This window comes from Anser cygnoides, chromosome 7 (genome assembly GCF_040182565.1).
Source record: "Anser cygnoides isolate HZ-2024a breed goose chromosome 7, Taihu_goose_T2T_genome, whole genome shotgun sequence".
NCBI classification, from domain to species: domain Eukaryota; kingdom Metazoa; phylum Chordata; class Aves; order Anseriformes; family Anatidae; genus Anser; species Anser cygnoides.
The window spans coordinates 34,913,556-34,930,207 of record NC_089879.1 but is presented as its reverse complement, the minus strand read 5'-3'; the positions used below and the strand labels follow the sequence as shown (position 1 = coordinate 34,930,207).

The following is a 16,652-nucleotide window of genomic DNA, read 5'->3' as shown; positions in this document are numbered from 1 at the left end:
TACAGTCAGAAAGCTGTCTGAAGAGCTCATAAGCTGTATCATCAATAAATCCTAAATCCTTAAGTTTTACCAGACTTCTCCTATGCCTGACTGCACAAAAAGCATTTTCACCTGTATTATGTGGAAATGCTACCAAAAAAATAAAGCTTGTGTTATACACAGGTACAGCAATTGCATCGTAATTTAATATTTCTAATACTAGAAATGGATGCCTTTCTGAACACATCGGAGGTGTGACAAAATCAGTTACAAATAATTGCAAGTCCTTTTCATTTAAGAACAATCTGCATATATCAGAGGCTGACAATAGAAGTTTAACAACAAAACGACGCAAAAAAAATACAAGTATTGCTATACAACATCGTAGCACGCTCTGATGAAAGCACATGATATCATATCAACTGTTGCTTTTCATTCACTTGCCTCATTCGTTTAAATTTATAGCATTGTTCAACATCAGAACTATTTATCTTACTGCTCACATGCTATAGGTAAGTTTCCAAAAGTATAAATAGCCCAACAGGAGCAAGAAACTTCCAGTGCAAACTCATACTCAGTAACTCACCAGTAAACTGAAATGTGCAGAAAAAAATACATGGAAAAAAAAAAGCTAAGAGAATGGAAAAAAACTTATTAATGAAAGATTTCTAATATAAAAAAGGGATGAGATATTTAATGCAAGTCAAGACTTGGAGAATATATTTACTTAATGCTGCAATTATTTAGTAAAATCAGGCTTTGCTATAATTTTTCAGTGAGCAATACAAGTCCCAAGAACACATCTTCCACACACATTTTCCCAATGTCAGACAAAATTTTTTAATGTTTAAAATACTTGGATAGCAATGAAAACATAGTTGCACTCAAACAAGCACAATAAAAATAAAGAAAACAGCAAAATGCAGAAATTAATTAGGATTCCATTCTTTCAACCTGAATACCTCATGTAAGGGACTAATTGAGACCTTTATAATTTATTTTTTCTCTTAATGAAAATATACTGTTTTATACTGACTAGCCTATGTAAGACACTACAATAGCTATAATTTCTGGTTGCCTTTAAGAAAAAAAAAAGTACTCTGATAATTTCCTCCCTTATTAGCATGAAGGAAAACAGTCTGGCTACTGCTAACAGATACCAAATGTTTCTTCCTTTCATTTCATCTGTATCTATTTACCCCACTTCCAAAAAAAAAAAAAGTTTCAATAATTACTGTGGTTTCTTGTCTTATACAATAATGGTAATGTATACAACCATACTTCAACAAAACCTGAAATTTTGAGGATTTTTTCTTTGTTGCTCTCTTAAATGCATTGTAGCAATAAGCTGAAATGTTCTAATTGGAGAGAACAGGTCTTCAAATTCTCACTTACTTTCATTACAAAGTTTTTTCCCCAAGAAGTGTTTTTATTTACATGAGCAGAATGTATTAATGTCTGGACACTCATGATGATTTTCAAGATTAAGTTAAGTTCATACCCAGATGTTTTCATTGTGGTGATGCATACAGCCTCAAAGAAAACCTTTAGATCGTCTGATTTCACTACACTCACTTGCACACTACTTGAAAGCCAGATAATCACGTTTTAAACGTGAAGTAGACCTTCCAGAAAATCTCTGCAAGCATTCACAAGATTGTGTAGGAAGTATTAAAAGAGAACTTCAAAAACACGTAACAAGAAGCTTTCCTGAGAAAAGTCACTAAAACCATATCCATCTCCTGCTGACTTCTAGTTGAAGAGCTAATGACAATCAACTGTTCTTTCTTCAAGAGGATCATGAGGAAGACCTAAAATTACGTTAAGTGGTGAGATCACATGGCTCAATCAAGAGCATTAAATCTATTTCCTCCTAAACTTATTTTTCCATGTAAGTACACAACAGGAGAACACTATCCACAAAAACAGTAAAGGACATAAATATAATTTTATGCTTATTAAAATAACGTGAACATCTACATAGCAATTTAGCAGCTATATTTAGTAATTTTGGTATGGATGTCTACTGCATCAGCTTTGTTTTTCCCAGTCCAAAAGTTCTTACACTTTTAAAGAAAATCATACATATCCATACCTGCTGGCCTGCCTGTCTCAGAGAAAGAATACACTCAAAAAGCAAGGATTTTGGTGCACTTGCATCAACAGGATGCAGCTCATCTGCACAGAGCACTTGGAAATTTTCAGCTAAATTACAGATCAATCCTCAAGACAAAGTTTCCTGTAACAGCTCCTTTTAAGTATTACTGAAAGGAAAAAAAATTAAAAAAAAAAACCAGCTCTCAACCATATTTACTGAGGCCCAATGTATAAATGGCAGCTTACTGAAGATCAAGACATTGGTTAATCCAAAGAGCTTCACATAAAAGGCCTTGATCCTGCCAGCATATGCATGTGTCCAACTTGATGCATATAAATGGGGATTACTTCACATGGTCAAAAGCAAATACACAAATAATACCCATATTCATGAATCAGCAACTATGGCCAAGGTACAATAAAAAGCTATGGTGAAAGGAGAGGGGACGCATGAAAGTTCTCACAGTGCATGTAAACAGTCGTGAGAAAAGTTTCTTGATTTATCATTGGAATTTTTTCCTGTACATTTCTGAACACACAGTTGTCATTTACATAAAATGTTTGCCAAAAAGCAACCCTTGGTCTGCCAATTTTTCCTCAACCCACCAACTCCTCAGCTGAAACATTCACTGGCTTGACACGTCCTCTTGCCTTGTTTCTCCAGCTAGAGACCCAGTTGTATGCCTGGAAAACTTCTAAACCAGGTCATAATGTGCCATTTTGAATTCAACTCCTTTATCAGCCAATAATTCAAAAAAAAAAAAAAAAAAAGGGTTTACCAAAATACAAATAGCAGCAATCCAGAGCAAGCTAATTAATGCTGTGAACAAGTGAACTGCTGAGCAACTCAGCCCAGGAATTGGGAAACTGGAGATTGCAGAAGCTGAGGGAGAAGGCAGTAGCCTGCTCTTAACTTCCTCTGACATGACTTTGGGTAAAAAGGGCCCTCCAATTGTATTATGTTATTCTGTATGGCCCAACAACCACACATCATCAAGAAAAATATCTTTAATTGTTCAGCCCAAGTGGGCAAGTGATTGTCAGCTTCTTTAAAATGCAGCAGTCCTCCGTATCTGCTCTATCCCCAGGTTCTTAACCCTGCAAAGAGCATCCTATAGAGATCAGATCCCTCTCACACAACAGCTCACCAAAGGCGTTCCCAAATTTGATCTTACTTATTAGTTGAAACAACAACAGATGCTGGTATAACACCAATCACCATCAAAACAACTGTTGCTGCAACACAGCCTATGGTGAGTTCATAAACACACCAATGACACAGCAAACACTGTACAGCAGGCATTTTTAACTCATTTCTGAGCAATAGTGCTGTGGGTTTCCTTGAATATTTTACTAACTCTGCCTTGCATTGACAAGAACTAATATCCCAGAGTGACACCCAGAACCCCCAAATGTTGCCCTCTTGGAAGAAGAGAATTCAAATGTCAAGATGCAGTTAGAGTGCTCGTCTCCTCAGGGGACAGCCCGTTCCTGGATGCTTACATTAGAAAAGTATTGGTTACCCTAAAGTCAAAGCTCAGTCAGTGCAACATTTCCACCTCCTACAACAGGATGATTCAGTTCTACATCAACACCATTTACTAAATAACAGCTAATGACTTGTACCTTGAGGGTGATAAATAATGTATCAGCAGCAACTAAACAATATAATTTAGAAAATCACAGAAGCATAGATTATGTTAATAAAGCCCCAACTTTATTATTATAAATCTTCTACAAAATTATATGCACCAACATGTTTTGCTACCTAGATCATTTTTAGTTTTATTACACGTTCAGCATTTCAAGACTGTTTATATATAAAAAACAGGAACACCCTGAAACATGCTGGGCAATGAACAGCTCTGAAAGATAAAGTAAGATCCTGAGATCTTACAGGATAAGAGGTCTTCAAAATAAGTGCAAAATTGAAGGAATTTACCAAGACTTACTGGTATATGTTTATTGATACAGATTTTGATTATGAAATTGTTGTGCTACAAAAAAAAAATAATGGAAATAGCAAGTAGGACTGAGGGGAAAAACATGAAAAGTTAACAGGACCAAGGGAAGCTAAGAAGCAAATAGAAAGAAACAAAAGGGGAGGAGGAGGTCAGAAAATGGTAAAAGCAAACAACAAAGGGAAAAAAAAATTAGCTCAAATTGCAAGCTGTTAACTGAACTGGAAAGCCCAAAGTCACTAGCCGTGTAGTGGCTGTGGTCTTCACTATCTAGGGTAGAGGTCTAAAAAGCTCACAACACCATTACAGCTGCAATAAAACAATAACATTAAGAATGATCATTCAATTTGCCTAAGCTTGTTTCAGATCTATAGACTATCTCTAGCTTGAACAAGTAAGTCACCAGTTACAGAAAGCTGTTGGTTTGTTACTGACCATGTCTGAAAGTGAACTGCTGCTATTTCAGAACACCCATGGAAGTGAGAAGTTAAAGGAATCCTTCAGAAACATATCACACTCTGCTCTGTTTTGTCATTTTGTAAGACATCAAGTCCTGCATGTCTCCAAAGCAGCTCAGTAGCTGTATGCGCTGATACCACAAAAATTACCAGTGATTTTACACTGCCAAAAACAGTGGCCCAACGAGTTTACTCTAGCTACCTTTCTCCCTCCCATCTGAGGGAAACAAAAATGCAATAGAGAACCACCACCCTTGGGACTTCTGAGCTGCTAAAACAATCATTTCTTTCTTTGGGATGGAGAGACTACTTCCATCCACTTATTACTACCTATTTAGTTGTGAATACCCCTCTAACACCTGCCAGAAGCTTCCTGCATTTTTTTTCCCTGATACTTCCAAGAGACACCATGTATTTGAGATCATCAGAAGACACAGGTACTACAAAACTAGCACTGGGTATTTTAGCAACTTTAATTACTGCTCATCACTGCCAGAGACCTGTATTTCTCCTAATGTAAGTGACTTCTAAATGCTGCCTGCTTTTTGATCTGCACCATTTTTAAGAAGTCCTCTAAGGAGGCTTGAGATGCTACCCTGAGAACTAATAACAGGTCTGAAAGAACCCAGACATACTGCTCTACTTCTCCCACTCTTCAATTTTCAGCAGTGGAAGAGAGCATAAATTGAACGTAATTGCAAAATTGCCAGTTCAGTCCTTGAATCAGTCAATTATGCTTTTATAATTTCTCTTCATTCTCCCTCCTTCCCCAGGGAGTGTACACTTCCAGTGTTATTTCTTATCTTCTCCCTCACTCCTCCCAAGCCTCCCTGCTTTCCCACTTACTCCTGCAGGACACCACAGCCTGTCTCCGTATTTCACAGCTTAACCACTCAGGGTCTCGGCTCCTCGCTCCAGCTCCCTGGCTCTTTTCCCATCACGGGGCACTGTTCTGGGGATGGGGGCACAATGCAGAGACCCCAGAACCAGCCCTGAGCTGTTGTGCTCCAGCCTCCTGGGTACCCCCTGAAGTACTGCATTTCTTCTCTGCTCCTTGCCCCCGAGCTGCCAGCAAGCAGAGGGGGTCACACCTCCACACTTCATACATACAGACAGGCAGCGTGTCCTCTTAAATGAGGACTACAGCAATATTTACAAGTAAACTCTGACCTAAAATCAATTCTGTCTGAAACACTGCACTTTTTTCTTTTCAAATAACACTGAGGGAGGAAATAGATATAATCCTTCTAAAAAAAAAAAAAGTTTCAATTCTAACTTCTTTCTACTCCTATAAATGCCCACATTTACTTTCTGGACTGGAAATTAACTTCATCCTTGACCAAACAGAATTAGGAAAAATAAGCCTCATAAAATAATAGAAGGAACCTATTCAAAGTCAATTTTCAACCATCTTCCTTCTTTCCTTCACACCCCTTTCGAGAACTTGTTTAAAAATGCAATCAATGCAGAGTTTTAAATTTTGAAATTTTAAAACTAAAATTCTAACCTTGAATTGTATAAATAAAACATCTCTGAAGACTGACATGCTCTGCTTTTAAATTCACAAGGGTGCTGAATGCTTACAGGTAAAGAAAGTCATTATGTTATTACTAATCTTACAGACACACGCTTACTGCAGCAAGATGGTTACAGAAATGAAGAAAATCAACTGCTAACGTAAAAAGGAGATTGTGAACCTATGAGTTTAATAGTTTTGAAACAAGCAGCAAAGCTTTTTAAGTTTAACAATTCACTCAGCTTGAGGATACAGAGCTGGGAGCACCTTTGCAGCCACTCTACAAGTTCATATCACAAACGAATTTCAAGCATGGCAACCCAAACAGCCTCTCCTACTTTTTTTTTTTAATTATTATTTCTAAAAATCACAAAAATAAATAAATATTTAAGTACAAAGCCCCAACATTATTTTATGCAACCTAAACAGATGTGTTTTGGCCATTTTATTAAATTAATAAAAAAAACTTTAAGCATTTTTCACAAATACGTCTCTTCTGCTGTATTCTTGGACAAGTTTTATGTTAAAGAAATGTGTATTACATGAATGTGAAAGATCATTGGTTTAGTAGGTATCTGAAATACAAGCAACTTCTCAGAAGTGATTTAAGTCCACATTAGAAGGATATATTTGAATACCAGAATACAGTATTTCTCACATGAACAATTGAGGTAATTTGCCCAATCAAGTATCAAATAATATTCCCATGGCTCACCAAAATAAAGAAATAAAAGCAACTAGCACACTACTTAAAAGAAAGAGTAAGTCCCTGTTCAAAAAGCACTGGGAGATTTTAAATCAGCAAAGCATTCGCTTTGAAATGGACAGAGCCCATTTCTCACAAAAACACTTGCACAGAAGTGTAACATAATAACTAAAGGTACTATTCAAGGAAGAACTGAATGCCAGCTCTAAACATGACTAAGGAAAACACAGCTAATAGTACTCTGTTTATTGCTTTGACAAAAAGTAGTTGCCCTTTTGATTTTGCACACTGTTGACTGACACTGTTAAAGCACAGTATTCTCAAAGTAAAAATAAACAAGCTTACAAATATACATTTTATTGTAAAAACTGTCATCAAACCACTACGAAGTTTTATATTTAACATAAGCAAGTAGAAACTACTGTAAAGGACAAAGATACTTAAACACGGACTGGACTGGGAAAAATTCTACAAAGAAAGCAAGCTCCTTGTAACCTAACTACAGTTATCCACACTTGACATCTTTCAGCAGATACTAGTACCCCAATTCTTTCCCTTTAGCCATCAGAACAGCTGTTGACTTCCTTTCCTGTTGTGTAGATAAATACTTGTAAAAGTGTCAGCTATACATTGTCCAGCCAGCCACAAGACCTGTTGATATAAACAACAGCCTACATTTCCACCACAGTTCACATGTTATGTTTCAAATCTGAAAGGAGATTATATTTAAAATTGGACAGACAAAAACACAGGGTTTGCAATGGAAAAACAAAGGGAAAATGCAAGCCTAATGACACACCACACACATGGAAACGTAAGAACAACTCTCTCACTTGTGTCACGAGCAGACTACATGTGAATTCTACATCTCTGAACCAAACTACGTTGCTGACTACCTTCCCGTTTCTCTCACAGCAACATCAGATGGAAGAAAGGAATTATTGGTTATAAACAATTTTCACCTAAAACAAGCATTCAGGAGGTGTCCTTTACACAAGTATGCCACTGCAAACTGTCATTCTCCATATACTAATTGTAATTCTAAAAATTAATTCAGCCAGACAAGTTAAGTTAAAGGGGTATTTAAGATGGAAGTGTTTGTTGTGTGTTTTTTTTTTTCCCCCTTTACATAATATATGCTGAGCACTGTTTCTCTCGAGTATTTTAAAACCAGAATCCAACAGCATTTCTTACTACTATGTTTACAGTTTGCTACTACACCAAAAGAACAAAAAGCTGCTTGACTCATCCGCCTTCAGCATCCACAGTGAAAAGAAGTGAAAATCCTAAGTGGCAAGACAAGAGAAGATGGGTGGTCAGACTTCCTACAGGGAGACGCTAGAATAAAACCTGGTTACATCTGAATACAGGTTCAAACAAGAACCTTTCTACTGCACTTACCCTCAAACATTAACCCTTCACATAACATATTCAGGATGAACTCGTACATCGACTGTGATTTTTCAGAGGCATTCAGTGCACACACAGGCGGTCTCATGACTACTTACCATGAGACCTCCTCAGATGAGTAACGTGGGAATACATAGGGCAGTCTTTGAAGGCTCGGGTCCCCTACCTTCATACATGCATGACAGCTTATCCCTAAGCTCACTGGTAGCAATCTTCTGCATACTCATTTATAGACATGTTTATTGCAAGGCAAAGAAAAACAAAGCCCTCAAAGTTAGCTCTTCTTTTGCTTTCGTTTATCGGTAGTAATGAAAACCACCCTGTCAGGGGACCATCCTTCCCCATGCAGATGTTAATAGAATTCAGATGATCCTCAGGATCACATTCAGTTAAGAAGGATACGGTTAGTTTTGCTAATTAAACTACATTTTCTTTGTGAGCTCAGTGTTGGGACATTCTGCAATTCTTCCATATTAAAAATAAGAAGTATTACTAAATACAACATCTACTGCATTTTTTCCTGGCATTCACATTTTACACCTCTTTATAAGGCTGGGGAATGCTGGTAGCCCAGTACAATTAATATGTGTTCTCAACAAGACAAGCCCCAGCATTAATCTAATCATACAGAAACATCATGGGTCCCATTTCTGAAAGGCAGCAGTGCCCTCATCGCCCATTGATGTCAGACCACATAATGCCAGAAGTGTTGAGGTCCATTGTTTAGTCTGTTTTCCCTCTCCTGTGAGGTCCCGCCATATATTCATTAGGCAAGGCCATACACTATAACACACGGATATGAAACAAAACAGAAGACCCTGACACGTTTTTCTATTTGGCTAACTATTACCATCAACAGCACAACTCAACCAGGGGCAGATCACACAGTGCAAATGCGCGTACAAGCACCATTTTCCTGACAGAAGCAGCTCTGAAGAGTTATAATTTCTTGACCAAGTCCTATAGCCTGTAAGGGTCAGGAAACCCTCCCAGAGCAGTTTCTTATGTAAACAGGTAGTCATCCTGCAACTCCCAAAACTGGTAACAACAGAAAAAAAAAAAATAAACGCTCTTCTTAATCACTCTGCTTGTACGCACACTACAAGAGGATGCCTGCACATCGCTTGGACAAACATATATTTCTTTATCTACAGATTTAAACACGTATTTATTATTTAGTTCAATTTCAGTATTCCTCATCTAGAAACACTGCTGGACTTGAGAATTACCACCTCTTTTTTTTGTTGTTGTTTTGTTTTTCTTCTGAAGCTTGATATCGTCCCAATAAAAGCAGACTGTGGCGTGCAGAGGGGAGGAAAGGGAAGACCCCTGGACCAAAGCCCAGCTTCCGAGGGAGGTTCATGCTGAACTCCTCTCACCTGGACGTGCAGTTACACCCACCTCGTCTCCTCTCTAAGCCCATCCACGAGCCACAACACCACAGCGCGCAACAACCGCGGGACCCCCCACAGCAGAGCGCCCGAGGAGCCTGAGCACCCCATGCCCTGCCCGGAGCAGCCGGCGGAGCAGGACTCCCGGTCCCCGGTCCCCACCTCCAGCCCCGAGGGGCCCGCTCTGCCCGGCGGGGCTGGGCGGGGGCAGCCGCTCGCCCTCCTTCCTCCTCCTCCTCCCGGCGCCGTGCCCGCGCCCCCCGCCCCGCTCACCCGCCGTCTCCTCCGCCGCTGCCGGCGCTCCGGGCACGCCGTTGAGGTAGAGGATGGAGAGCAGGTGGGGCTGCGTCTTCTCCAGGGCCACCCGCAGGTCCTGGAAGTGGTCCCGCTCCTTGGCCAGCAGCAGGGCGATGAGCAGCTCGGCCTTGCCGCCGCCCGCCGCCTCCAGGTCGCGCAGGTCGCGGGGGCCGAGGGCGCCGGCGGCCTCCAGCAGCTCCACCACCTTGTCCACCTCGGTCATGGCCTGCGCCAGGCTCTGGCGGCACTGGGCGAGCAGCTCCTTGTGCTTCGGCTCCATGGCGGCCGACGGCCAAACTTCGCCCCCCGGCCCCGGGAAGGCGCCGCCGCCGAACTTCGTCCCGGGGAAGCGGCGCCGGGCCGGGGCCGGGCCGGGCCGAGGGCGGCTCTGGCGCTGCCTCCCTGCGGCTCACGGGGGGCGGCCGCTCCTCGTCCTCCTGCAGCCGGCGCCCCCCGGGCGGCGAGACAACTTCTTCTTCTTCTTCTTCCCCTCCTCCTGCCGCTGCCCCCCGGGAAAGGGGCAGGGGGAGCCACGGGAGGGGGGTCGCTGCTGCTGCTGCTACCGCCGCCTCCCGGGCAGCCGGCACCCCCGCCTGCTGCGGGGCGGCGCAGCCAACTTCTCTGCCCCGCTCGCTGCAGGCCACACGGCCCCAGGGCCGCGGGGCGAGGAGGAGGAGGAGGAGGAGTGGTGGCGGCGGAGGAGGGGGGAGACGGCCTCAGCTCCAAGCGCCTCCTTTCATTCGCGGCCGCCCGCAGCCATGTTGGTTGCACAAGGCTGCCGCCTGCGCCCAGACGGGGCTGCGGCAGCGCATGGCGCCGCCCGCCCGCTCCTCGCCGCCCGCCGCCACCGGGGAAGCGCCGCGGCCTCCCCGGCCCCGGCCGAGCACCGCCCGCCGCTCGGGGGGTCCCCGTCGGCCGCCGGGGGGTAGCGGAGGGGGGCGCGGAGGCGGGGCGCGGGCGGGGCAGGGCCCGAGCCGCGGCTCCGGCAGGAGGTGGCCGGCCGCGGGTAGCGCTCTGCGCCCGGAGGGGGCAGCACGGGGCACTCGCAGACCCGGGGGGGCCGCCCCGCACCGGTCCCGAGGCCGTGAGGGCGGCAGCGGCGAGACAAAGGCCCCGCTGCGCGCCGGGGGGTGCCGGCGGCGCCGCCCGTGCGGGACGCGCACCGCCATCTCGCGGGGCCGCCGCCGCGCTGCAGCTCTGAGGTCTCCCGGTGCCGAGCCTGGGTCCTGAGGGGGTAGGAGGCCCGGTATCCCAGCAAAACGTACCCCAAAAGCGCCTGGTTTGACCGAAAAGCACGAAATTGTACCGCCGCGGTTGGAGCTTGGTCCGTGAGGAAGTACAAAAATCAGAGTTTTCAAACAATAGATGTAAATACTATGTGTATAGATGTAAATATTATAAATGTATACATGTAGGTATGTATAAATGGCTCATCTTCCTCCAAATGTGATTGCATCTGTTTCATAAATCACCAGAGACCAGGTAATTTTCCAATATCCCCTTCTCAGCAGCTGCGGGATGCAACAGTTAGGCAAAGAACGAGTAACAGCGTGTGTCTGAAGGTAAGCAGCTTGAAACGAATCAATAGCACCTTCATTTCCAAACAACAAGGGAACAGACTGCAGAACGACCACAACCACTCATAATCTGAAATTGATGCTTTATCTGAAAGACTCTCTTGCCTTGTAGGTATGCTTCTGAGGTCCTTCAAAGATAATGATGGCACTAATGACATGGCAGGGCGTTACCAGTAATTGTGTTATCCCCAGGAACAACTGAACTGGTCCGAAAGTCAGACTCCTGGCCAAATAACTGTATTCTACAGAGCTGGAGTCAGTGAGGTACAACGGGAAACAATTGTTTGTTAAATTTTCTAATAACACACTGATTCAGAGAACTCAGGTGCTGCACCCTGTTTCAAGTTATATTATGTAGTTCAACGGATGAAGATGGTGTCTCTCAGATGGGAAAACAGCCTTGGGTTATGCGCATAATCATGATATGAATTCCAGTGCTGTTCTTAGAGGAGGCAGATACAGAGTAAAGGGATTTGGGGATTTTTCTCTGCCTTGAAGGTCATTATTCAAAGCAATCCTCTTGATACTTGACAATATGCCATGGTTTTGAAACAAGTTTTTTCATGTTTCATCCATTGTTACTTATGCTCTTGTAGATTCCTTTCTTCTAATTTTGCATCCCTGGTTGTCTTAGGAAGACTTTTAGTAAGCAACATATACAGAGATTAGCTGTGTTGGCTAACAACTGATGTTGCAATACCTGCAAACCATGTTCTTCCTAGATCACTTGATTTTATCTGAAAATATGCCTATTCCTCTCCCACAAACTTTAGCCTGTAAAGCAGTGGTACATGACAAAAATACTAATTAATCCTGGTCTCCATGCATTTTTGTTTCAACTCAGCAAAAAGAAGCAGACGGGAGTGAAACCAGTGGTAAGAGGTGAGCCCTACCTGGGGTCACCCAGACAAGACAGACAGCAGTCACAAGAGTTGCTACGGCAGTATCCTTTTGTGCCCGCAAGGATGAGAATCATGTCACTGGCATCTTTCATGAGGTACATACTCCAGAAGACTGAATACTGAATAAAGTTTGCACAAATTATTTGGCTATTTCACAGTTTTTAAGTATGAGATTTTATAAACTCAACAGCCCCGTAACAGTAGGGTTGTGTTGCACATGTGCTTCTGTAGTTTCCTGTTAGAAGAAGGAAGCATACCACTAAGTGCCATCACAGGGCATTTAGAATCAGAGCCATGCTTTAGATCTACGAAGCAGTCCTCTGCTCTTTAAAGTAAAGACTGATCCTAGGTTTTTGTCCTCTGCCTGACTCAGTCCTGGGGTAGAGAGGTGCTGGCTGCAGGAGGCTGCAGTAGCAGAGTAACAGCAGCTTAACAGACACCTCCAGTCCCTTTCTGAAGTCCAGAGAGAGGTGCATCTTCACAAGCATTTACTCAGACAATTTACTCCTGCCTTTCCCAAATGCGTGTCTTGGTCCTCTGCTTTCTCTTCCAAATGGAACAGTCTTCTGAGCCTGCAATGCCTGCCTCGCCTTTTTTCTTTCAGATCCTTGGCAGAAAATCCACGTCTCTGCCTTGTATAGAATATACAAGAATTTACCCTCTATTTATCACAGTTCCCAAAGACAGAAAGGTTTTTTTCTTACTTGAAACTAACAAAAGGAAGGATTTTTTTTTTTAAGATGTAATTAAAATATGCTCTGTAATTAAAAGCTCTGCCAGGGGATGTCATGGGTGCTTGTGTAAAATTGGATTCAAGACAACCTGACAAATTAACAGAAAAAGATCATTAGATTTTCTAAGCTGCAGATTTGTAAACTAGGCTACTGGGAATGTATGCTATGGGCATTAGAAAAAGCCACTGACCTTCAGGGAGCATAGTCAACCAGCAATACCTTTAGTCAGGAGTAAAATAATTGTTCTTTTGGAATTTCAGGGTAAGCAGCAAAAAATTTGGGTGTGGAAACAGTGTCGTGTAGTAGGCAATCTAGTAATTAGTCATACCAACCACATGTACATGTTCAGGTTTTTATTCATTCCTGAGTTGCCTATACAGTTTAAGAAAGATTTAGGGGACAGAACAGGCATACGGAGGTGGAAATGAGGTTCGTATTTTGATTCAATATTGTATCTTCCTTACAGAAAGAAGTACAGAAACACTAGTGTTGCACTAGTGTTGCCTTGCGGAAATGAAGTACTCAAATACAGAGTTTGAAAAATCAAGTAGGATGCCTTCTTGGTAAATAAGCGTCTGTGAAACCTCCCTCTCTAGATTGACAATGGGAGCAGAAAAAGGCTTTTATGCGCTTTTCTTGCAGAACTGGGAGGACAGTATCATCCTCAACACAAGTATTGTTTCAGCAATTCAGAGTCTTGGAGCTGAGGACTATTTTTGTTTTTAGTCCATGCAACTCAGTGTGGTATACAAAATCCCAGCAAACTCAGCAAGATTAACTGTGGAGTTATTTATATATATGTGTATGCATGTATGTATGCTCATAGTAAGCAAGCCCTTGAAAACGTTAAGAATAAAGAACAGCAAGAGCAGGAATCAAGCTATAGTACGAGACGATTTTTGTTCCCATAACTGTCAGTACACCTTTTTTATTATGCAATCATTATCACGCTTGTGTATGCAAACTCAGCACATTTCCTGAAATACAATGTTGTGTCATACATTCACATTAGAAACTAAGAAGAGATTCAAGTTAATGCAACCTAGCACAGTTCTCATTATAAAAGCGTATCTTCCATAAAGATTAGAAAAATGTAGATGGAAACTAAGGTGATTCTGAGCATCATGACAATCACATGGAAAAGGGAAAAATGAAAGGAGAGGACAGACGAAGACAAGAAAGAGAAGGAAAGATAGGAAAAAGAACAGCAGAAAAGAGAAGCCTACCTGTTTTCAAGATGGCTTTCTGTGCTATAATATAAAACATTGCACCGGCAATGACAGAGACTGTACCCAGTGACTGTTCTTCTTCATTGAAAATTCTTTACTTCCCAAAGACATTAGGTAATGACATTTATATTGCACATTAGTGATCCACATACTGAGTGACACTATTGTGTTATTTTAGCTTGGGCTTTTCTGATAAGACATCCTTTGGAAACATCCAGGCTTTAAAACAGATTTCTTATACTCACTTTAATAGGTCTTACTATAGTCTTTCAGTGCCAAAAATACCTGTCACTCAGTCTCAAATACTTCATCCTTCTCTCCATCTACCCGCTACTGCTGCCTGAGTCCCAGCAGCAGCTTTGCTGCTAGAATTACACTGGCAAATCTCCTCAATATCATCAGTCTAAGCTATCAGAAAGTTTAATGCCCAAAAGGAGAGGATTTACTTGAAGACTAGGATTTTTTTTTCTTATATATAAATACACAGGAGACATTTCATGTCCTCTGTAGTTTCAGAGCCCTTCGGATTCAGGTCTTCAAGCTTCACTGGCAGTCACATAAGCTAGAAGCATAGTTTGGTAATGAAAGCTAAGCTTCTCACGTACTCATGTGACTCAGGGAACCCAGAGTTTAGAGACAAATATTGAGAGAGTTACAGTAAGTTAATGGAAGCTGACAACACTGTGTGGAGCCTGGGAAGGAAGATTATATATTCTCCCAGTAGGAGAAATAGAAGCAATTATAGAGGTGAGATTAGAGCCGTCTAGATACAAAGTAAACAAAGATTTTGTAATAGGCATTAAATGGAACAATAGCAGTTAAGCAGTTCTCAATGGGAGTGTATTGTTCCAGACTGATATAACTGGAAGACAATAAATTAGTGCTTTGATGATAGGAAGGCGCTGGTTTAATGGTCCAGCAGATCAAAAGGCCCCGTTTACCCATTAAAAGGAAAGAGACGGGTATGTATGGAGTGTCTCTGCCCTGCCCAGGCCAAGTATTTCAGCTGGCAGCAGCACCTGCAGGCAGGGGCTCTGTCTGGAAGCACCCAGACCCCTGGCTCTGCTGCTGGAGCCGCAGCCTGAGGGAGCTGCTGTTGTCCAGCTCACAGACACACAAGGGTCACTGGTCTTCCTAAAAATGTGTGACCTTGAGCTACAGCAAATGGGTTAGCACCTTCTTCAGAGAATTCCTAAGGCACACTGCATGAAGTAAAGCAAACCAAAGCTTTACATTGCTTTTTCTGTAGCCTTAAAATCTATCAGTTGTTTCATCTTGCACTGCATTGGGCAGCTTTCAGATGGTGATTATATGGGTATATTTCTTCTCTGGGCAGGGGTTGAACTGGTAATTTAGATTAAAATGAAGAAGATCTGACAGTTTCCTCAGTCAGCTTCCATAGAAACGAACTACCCTGTCTGCTGAAGGTTTTCAACATTCCTGGAGCTGTTGAAAAAGGAAAAGCAAATCAAAATGATTTGTTCTATGCAAGCAACTAAAAATTTACCTACTAGAAGAAGAAAAGGCCTTCCTCTGGGGCAGGATACCTGCTAGGAGGGGTCTTGGCGGTTGATGGATGGGAGGGAAAAGACATGGGGAGGTACACCAGCTGTTCCTAGGATGCACATACACACAGTTGCTGCGATTTCTTAGACAACTGCTTCCAGAAACTGTCAGCAAAAGGAAACTTGCAATGCTACAGGGCTACAAGAATTGCATCTTCCTTAGGGAAGACACCCAGCACACACATCTCAAGTATCAGTCTGTCCAGAGCAGGACTAGGGGCAACTAGATTTTCTTTAGGAGGGTGGGCTAACTTGTGACTTGCTTACCTCCATCTACAAGCCAGCGGATCTTAAACATTCCCTTTTTAAGGCTGTTGCTTGTACTTGGCTGTTGGTTTAGTTCCTAGGACAGTTTTCAATTCAAGTAAATACAGGCTATACCAGTCATTTGCTTTTATTTCTTTTTGCGCCAACAGGGAGATAAAAAGCAAACAAGTGCCCTCAGCATCCCTAGGTATTATCTGTGAACAAGCCATGCACAAGCTGATCATTCTTAAGAAAAACTTCAGCTGAAGGTAGACAGCTGTCATGGTAAAAACTTCTGAGTTCATCTTTATTCTGTTTCAAGATCTTCCTTGTTTTCCTGTCAAGTCTTTTGGCTGTTACAGCAATGAATGTTTTCAAATTGCATTTAGATCTAGAAAAGGCATCTTCCCATTCATTTTAAAAGGCTTTGGTTCATGTCTTGTTCATTATCCACAAAAGTACACACATTTTATTCTACCAGTAGAAAACATAATATATTTAAAAAGTGCCACAAGAAAGAAAGAAGTTGTTTGGTTAGAATACAATTCATGTCAGACATTAGTCCGATGGGTACAGAAAGAACG

At 42.3% G+C, this 16,652-nt stretch overlaps 1 protein-coding gene and 1 long non-coding RNA gene across 8 annotated transcripts in view; one reads left to right on the top strand and one right to left on the bottom strand.

The window, feature by feature from the left end:
* DLG5 (discs large MAGUK scaffold protein 5) overlaps positions 1-15,563 on the bottom strand; it is a 111,387-nt gene extending 95,824 nt beyond the window's left edge. For 5 of the 7 annotated variants that reach the window (XM_048060143.2, XM_048060147.2, XM_048060146.2 and 2 more), the window contains exon 1: positions 9,792-10,229. In XM_048060143.2, coding sequence (XP_047916100.2) covers positions 9,792-10,095 — 304 coding nt within the window. In that variant the 5' untranslated portion in view covers positions 10,096-10,229. The other 2 variants (XM_013175812.3, XM_048060150.2) reach the window with 2 other exon arrangements.
* LOC106032767 (uncharacterized) lies at positions 9,780-14,277 on the top strand. Its single transcript, XR_010832833.1, has 4 exons — positions 9,780-9,855; positions 11,505-11,656; positions 12,237-12,389; positions 13,495-14,277. It is a non-coding gene; the product is annotated as an uncharacterized lncRNA (long non-coding RNA).
* Positions 15,564-16,652: the final 1,089 nt, after the last annotated feature.